The sequence below is a fragment of the Anguilla anguilla genome, chromosome 9 (assembly GCF_013347855.1).
Source record: "Anguilla anguilla isolate fAngAng1 chromosome 9, fAngAng1.pri, whole genome shotgun sequence".
NCBI lineage: Eukaryota > Metazoa > Chordata > Actinopteri > Anguilliformes > Anguillidae > Anguilla > Anguilla anguilla.
Genome location: NC_049209.1, coordinates 6,455,755 through 6,463,439, shown reverse-complemented (window position 1 = coordinate 6,463,439; position 7,685 = coordinate 6,455,755). Strand labels below are relative to the sequence as shown.

General features: G+C 42.5%; 1 protein-coding gene across 1 annotated transcript; it reads left to right on the top strand.

Annotated features, from left to right (window-relative positions):
• Window positions 1-5,946: 5,946 nt before the first annotated feature.
• On the top strand, window positions 5,947-6,834 carry LOC118235825 (class A basic helix-loop-helix protein 9-like). Its single transcript, XM_035433664.1, has one exon. The coding sequence runs from the start codon at window positions 5,947-5,949 to the stop codon at window positions 6,832-6,834; it is 888 nt and encodes a 295-aa protein (XP_035289555.1).
• Window positions 6,835-7,685: the final 851 nt, after the last annotated feature.

Sequence of the window (7,685 nt, the reverse complement as noted above, 5' to 3'; positions counted from 1 at the left end):
GAAATTGCTAACCTCAGGTTTGGGGGGCAGGTTCCTACTTGTAAAAAAATGTTTATTTCTTGAAATATGTCACAAGGAGTCCCATAATGGCTCTGATTTATAGATGGCAACTGATAACTATAAATGTCTTGCCCTAAGCCAGAAAGAATGGGGCAAGGATACTCATAACTGCACATTGTAAACATGTTGTCTGTAGCCATAAATCTGCTATGAAGCACATTTAAAAAAAAATAATAAAAGGATTGTTTGTTCACCAGTCCACATTACGCATTAAAATATCACTGCCTGGAAAACAAAGTTATTTCTGTTATCAATGATTTAAAACTGTGAGTAGCATATCAATTAGGGGATTATGAAATGGTTTGAAGAGATTCACAAATTCTCCATGAAGAGATTATTTTTTTAGAATAGTGCTATTGAATAGACTTTGTAGAAGCCAACCAAATTAATCTGAACACTAATAAAGACATGCCTCCATAAAACATTCACAGATTAACGTATTACAGTCTTACGCTTGACAGATTTAGACATATTTAAGAAAGACTTAAAATGAAGCTCGATAACCGGTGAGAGTGTGTAGAAACCTCAGTATGCAGCATCACGCCTTTGAATGAATCCAGATCCCCTGTGCTTAAGTTAAAGTTAGGAGTGCATCTCTGCTCTAAACTGCTGCTTCCAGGTAGAAATAAGGGCCCCCACAAAAAAACGCCCCGAAGAGAGCTGGACAGACACTCTGTGGTTCCCATGCTTAAAGAAACCCCCAATTATCCAACCTGACCATCAGACATTGCCCCCCTAAACTACTTTGCTTCCCCCCCTCTCTCTCAACCCAGGGAAAAGAAGGCCTTTCCCACAGACCCGCTGGTGTGGTGCCTGGTCTTCCTGTGCACTGCATGTGACAGAAAGGAGGGCCAAACCCAGTTACCTTTTCCTACACCTTTTTGCTCATAGCAAAGAAGATACATGACTAATTATACATTAAGGGCTCTGTCTTGGACCCCCTACTAGCGCAATGCAGCAGTAACCTAAACACTAGTGTCTTTGTTAGTTTCAGACAGATGCAGTTGTCATTTTCCCATTTAGTGCCTACTCTGGTGGAATAGCAAATGACCCCATGTGGGCATGCTGATCTTAAAATGTGGCGTGGTCAAATTAATTGTCGGCATATTTTTTATTTTGAAGCAGCTGAAAGCGTTTACATTATGATCAACCAAAACCTGGTCTTAAATCATGCCACAGATTCATTGTTATTTTAAGAACAAAATATTAAGATAGTAACGTGCCTACACAGGGGGGTGTGCAATGCGCATACACCTTCCTGACTGTTACACAAACCGGGGCACACACAAACATGCATAACATATAAAAATTCAATGTAAGTGTAAATGAGAAGATTTCCATATGTTCAGCAATTAAATCCCCGTTGATTTCACCTGTTACTCAATACCTGACTAAATGATTCTGAAGAGAACTAAAAAAAAAAAAAAAAAATAAGCCTTTTTTGAAAATCTGAAACAATAACAAATTTGCACCGCAACAGACAATTCATTTAGGCAATTTGAATGAACTTGCGCATGAGCAGGCCTTTTTCCTCATAGGTAAACCTGTCTTGCTAAATGTGCTATTATATTAGCAATCTGCCAAGAGGAGATTGGTTGGTTTATTGCATGTTACACCCAAGACACACCTATTTATTCATTAAGCCACTAAGTCCATCACTTTTGAACCTGTGCCTTACTTTACACTTGAACTATGTGCTGTCAAAATGGGTCTGGCCACACCCAAAATGTACTTGTGTGTTACGCTTTAGACCGTGTGCTAAGACCATTAAAACAGCACTAAATGTCATTGGCAGTTTTCTGCTTTGGGACACCTTTGTTAACCAAACCGAATGTTTTTACTTTAATACCATGATTTTTCTCTTTTCATATGCTTGCATGTCTTTATATAGTTCTTCAACTTTATAATGACAATTTATATACAGTATATGTAGTAATTATATAAATTATTTAACATAGCAATCACAAATGATTAATTTCACAGTGCAGCCATTTTGTTCCTGTGTATTCTTCCTGTGGGAAATCATTACAATCTATATTTTTATATTTCCTCTAGCAGACCCGTGATTAGCAGGCAAAGGTCATGGTGTTTACACCTTATTCCAAATTACAGAGTAATGATGGAATGTAATGACTGGTGCTCTAACTGCATTCTAATTGCAGACCAAAACATGAAGGCCAATGTTGTAAGGTTAACAGCATCTCTTTTCTTCATTTTCTTTGGAAAAAAACTGTTTGTCCTTTGTTTGTAAAGTTCAAGTTATTCCACCACAACATGAACACCATACTACTGTATTTCAGATTTTGGACACTAAAATAATTTCATGAATGCATAATGTCCCCAAAAGGGTAAGAAAACCAATGCAAGTTGTTGTTTTCAAATGCAATACATTGTGTCTCATTTCAGACACAATTTCTATGTCATTTAAAAACATTGTCTCAAGCCTGTATACAGCAACCCCTCTCAACATGTCTTCAGGTCACTTATTTTCAAAGAGAAAAATATTTTGTAATTGTAGAACGTATTACATCACAACAGCTTCTCCGTTATAGATATAACTCATTAATCTTTTGAGCCTGAAACGCGTTAGCATTCACATTACAGATAGAGAATTTCTTCAAAGCTAAAGAAGGAACTGTGTGGTCATTTGTTCTTTGTTGACTCAGTGAGTCTGCTTTCCAGAAGTAATAAGCACAAATAGAAGCAGTATATTTCTTTAGATGAAAAATAGATCATTTTAAAAATCTTTTTTCCTTCTCTTGCACAATAACCTAATTGAAAAATAACTGCTATGGCTTGGATACGTGCCATTAAATTTATGCAAGGTCTTTTCAATGACCTGTCTTTGGTGGTAAAAGGATCATGACCCCTTCAGCTCAGTGGATATGATTTTCAGCCTTGGAGGGGTGCCCTGTTCTAATGGTCAAGCAGCAAGCTGCGGGATCCAGGGTCCAGGGTGCGATGCCTCATTACCGCCGTTCACACTCTCGCCAAACTGAATTTCCCACAAGGGCACCCAAGATGGACCCAGCAGAGCAAAAAAACCTACCAGATACTGATGTATTGTGTAACATTATGGAATGACTTTGAAGTTAAGTTGTAAATTAAGGTCTGTAAAGCTACTGAAAGCAATAATCCTTGACTTAATAATGACCGTGCCTTGGAGGTAAAAAGAAAAACATGAAACAAACATGCATAAATGAGATTTGTTGTGACCGAATTTTGGCCAATTCTGTTTTAAAGCATCCAGAGTATGTATACATATATCTTGTTATCCTGTAAACAGACTGTTGATTATGCACGGGAAAACTTTCTTCTTTTCTACTATTTTCTACATATTTTACTGTACATATTTTCATCTTCAAATTGAAACACTGTTTCTTGATTAACTATCGTTGCGGAAAAAGAACATTGAAATGAACTGTTCCTGAAAATGCTGAACAAATTATTTAACTGTATCAAGCCTTACTATTGAATGAATTAAAAGTTAAGTGAAAGACAAAACAGTGAAATGTCTGGCTGTGAGAAGTATAACGCTGACTGAAAATGAAGTGAAACCGCACAACTTAAGTCAGTCTTTTCCAGTTGTCATCGATTCACAGTTTATCACCCAGAGCCTATTTGAGGCAGTGAGAGTAACTTTCTGGGTTAATTCAGAGGCCAGTTTAAACTGAAAAAAAACAATAATGATCCATTAAGCACCTTGCAAAAACAGTACTGAGAACTGTCCAGCGTAAAATAGGTTAAAAAATAAACAGAAAATAATACACAAGACGAAAACATTTCAATTTACAATTTCAGAGAACATCACAGGCCTTACTTATGGATAAGTAACATGCATGCTCAAGGGGATCACGGTTCCCTGTCAGAAAAAGAAACATCTCAAATCATTTGGACCAGATTACAACTGGACAAACATTTATGCTCTCTTCAAGGTTTTAGTTTGGCTCAAAAGGAGAGGGGGAAAAAAAGCAGAAACAGACAGACAGGGAACTGGGTGCTTTAGGCGACAGCAATTGCAGGTTAGAATAGAGAAATGCTCGCTCTTGTTTCCCTGACTTTGAAGCCCTGGACCTTATCTGCTCTTGTCCTCGGGGATGTGAGACACTGATTTATGCCAACATTGAGACACCCTAATTACACCCTCCCTCACCTCCACAACAAGAGAGGAGTGATCACCTAATAAGGCACACTTTATTGGAGCCATAGACATATCTACAGTATAAATCATTGTGGTTAAGTGTTTTCCTGGCCTCCCAGCTTGGGTGAAGTGTAAAAGGACATGTATCAAATGCTGGTTATCTGATAAAAGTGAAAAATGGTCCCAAATGGACACACGCAAAGAACTAAAAATAGAATGGGCTGGTTAAGACCGTTCTGGAGTTTGGATGGGCCTGGCGGTCTGGTATTGAATCCATATCATCCCATTGTCAGCTGTGGTGCAGAGGTGCAAAATACACCATACTGTTACCCAGGGAGAGAGGGATTCAGTTGGCTAAATGACTGTGTGTATCAGTATGCATCAGCTCTCTGGTTGATCAAGTGCATGGAGTCTGTTTATTAAGCTGCACACAAAACTTCTTTTTCCAACTCGTGTCTGTGTGAGCTCAGCGGTGGACAGTGGAGAAAGAACAAATAACCTCTGACACCAGTACACACACACTACATGGCTAAATGTATGTGGACACCTGACATTCAGCATCTCATGGTCCAGCTATAACAACCACCACTCATCTGGGAAGGCTTTATATTAGATGTTGGTGCATTGCTGCAGGGATTTGCTTCCATTCAGCCGGAGCATTAGGTTGGCCACTGATTGGGTGATTATACTTGGCTCACAGTTGAGGTTGAGTTCAAGGTTCTGTGCAGGCCAGTCAAGTTTTTCCACACCATTCTTGACAAAACCAACATTTCTATATGGACCTCGCTATGTGCCCAGGTACACTGTCGTGCTAAAACAGGAAAGTGTCTTCCCCAAACTGTAGGGGAAGCACAGAATTGTCTCGAATGTGATCGTATGCTGTAGCATTAAGATTTACCTTCACTGGAACTAAAGGGCCTAGTCCAAACCATGAAAAGCAGCCCCAGACCAAGGGGTGTATATACCATGTAGTGTATCAGAAAGCCAGCGAATGTGGGGCTTCTGGGCGACGCATCCTGTTCAGGCACTGTTCTAGTTCACGGATGGGCCCCACGCTTTACTGCGCTCTCCAAAAATCAATGGTGGAGACTGAGGCAATGAGTGCTGGTAAAAATAAGATTGGGCATTCTAAAATTTGGGGTAAAATGGGATAGAAGCATTAAAAACAAAAAAGACAGCTTTTGGGTTGAGACCAAAAGACCGGCTGCACATTTATCGACATCACTCAGAAAACTAAGCCTAAAGTCTTAATTCGTAAGTTTTTCTAAGCAAAACAGATGATTTTTTCTATGTGAGTTTTAAATAAGTCATTTTTTTTTTGGAGATGTCTTCAGCATTTCTTCCTGTCTTCCTGTAAACTTCACAGCAATTGAGTGCATTACAGCAAACGCCATTCGTAATCGATCTTGTTGACAATGTGCTAAAGTGAATGTTTGGAAAGCCGCAAGGTTCCTGCAAAAAAAAAAAAAAGCTGGAGGCGTGACTGGAGCATTAGCCAGTGCTTTTGCCCGGAGGGCTCCCATAAACATAGAGCACGGAATTCTTCGCTGGAAGCCACGCCATGTGACACTACAACGGAACAGCCTTTAAAAAGCAGCCTGGCAGTCAGGAGGAAGCAGAGTTGTGTCAGGGGCTCTGGGGGAGAAAGGTATTGGCTGAATATTGAGAGAGAGAGATAGAGAGAGAGAGAGTGAGAGAGAGAGAGAGAGGGAGAGTCACCCTAGGGACAGCAGCTTTCAGACGTGATGGCCAGCCCGTCTAGTTTTGCAGAATCAGAGTTCTCTGAAGAGGAACGAGCGATCAGCCCGTTGGCTCAGTCCAAGGATGTCACAGTTGGAGCCGGCGCCGTGAAGCCTCTCCCGGACAGCGAGCGCTCGGCCAGCGGCCCCAGCAAGGCCAGCGACGGCGGGTCCGGGAGGAGGAGGAGGAGGAGGAGCCGGCCCGCGCGCTCCAAGGTGCGGCGGGTGGCGGCCAACGTCCGCGAGAGGAGGCGCATCCTGGACTACAACCGGGCCTTCAACGCCCTGCGCCTGGTCCTCCGGCACGACCTGGGCGGGAAGCGCCTGTCCAAGATCGCCACGCTGCAGCGCGCCATCCAGCGCATCTCCTCCCTGTCCGTCTTCCTGCAGGCCCGCCCCGCGGCGGCGGCCGCCCAGCCCTGGGGCCACGGCGAGGGCCGGCGAGGGGCGGGCTCGGCGGGACGGGAGGGAACGGGAGAGGCCCTTCGGGTGGTAGCGCCGGAGGGCCACCTGCGCCAGCAGCATCCGCCGCCCCGCCCGGCTCAAACCCGCAGCCACGGGCACTCTCTGCCCTCTCAGCAGCAGCGTTACGTAGACACACCGGGACTTCCGGTCACCTTTTCCCCGCCCTCTCCTCGCTACCCCGCTTACGCCCCTGAAACGCAGTTCTACCTCCCCCAGAACCACTACAGGAGCCCCCGGGAGGAGCTGCACAGCCCCCCTTTCTACAGCACCAGACACAGTGCTAACCCCGGCCACCAATTTGGGCCTTGTACACCTTATGATGAGACCCACACGGACACCTTTGTAGACAGCTGTCCCACAATGCCCCTGTCCTGGCAGCTTAATCATCATCTGTGGACAAGGCACAAGCAGTCTCTGAGCATGCACTGACACTTGAAAGCCTGAAGCCAACAAAAGATAATTAGACAACGAAAGGCAATGCTGTTTTAAGTGTTTTAAGGGAAACATAAATCATGTAAGTGCAATCATGCCCTCGGTTTTGAGTGGAATTTCCACTGATATTTAAAATGCTGATTAACCACATGACACAAAAATAACTATATAAAAAAGTAACTGATATACATACTGTGTATTGTTTCTCATGTGTGAAATTGCAAATGAGACAAGTGTTTCTGTGAAGACTGTAACAGTTCACTCTTCATGGTTTTAATGTTTTCTAAAGCAGATGTGTTTATTATGTTACCTCATGCAGTATCATGGGTGCACGTTGCATCATGAGACTGTCTGTAAGATAATGTTTGCAACCTCGAAATAAAACTGTCTGTCTGTGACATTCGTCTTGCTAACTTTTGTTGGACAGATTTCGACTTAATAATAAATGAATAACAAATATAATGCTGTATATTCTCTGGACAGGCAAACATTTCCTAACACGGTCCTTGAATTTGAGATGAATGGATATAAATCGCCCTGCTCCTTCCTTGAAGTGGATATTTTGAAAACACGTCAGCTGTAAAAGTCTAATGTTCCCAGTTTTGACAATGGTTCATTTTTGCAATGTTAAGATTTGTTAGCAAAACTGAAATATGGAGCAGGCAGAGCCCCACCATCCTTGAATGAAACCACTTACGATAGCTTGCTGTCAATAGAGGATGGAGCACATCATGATAGAGACAAGTTTTCATTCACATACGGTATTGGACTGGTTTCCCTTACCTCTGTTTATAAGCTAATGAACATTGCATTCAGGATGTTATGACGGTGGGCCTCTGCTCTTCACA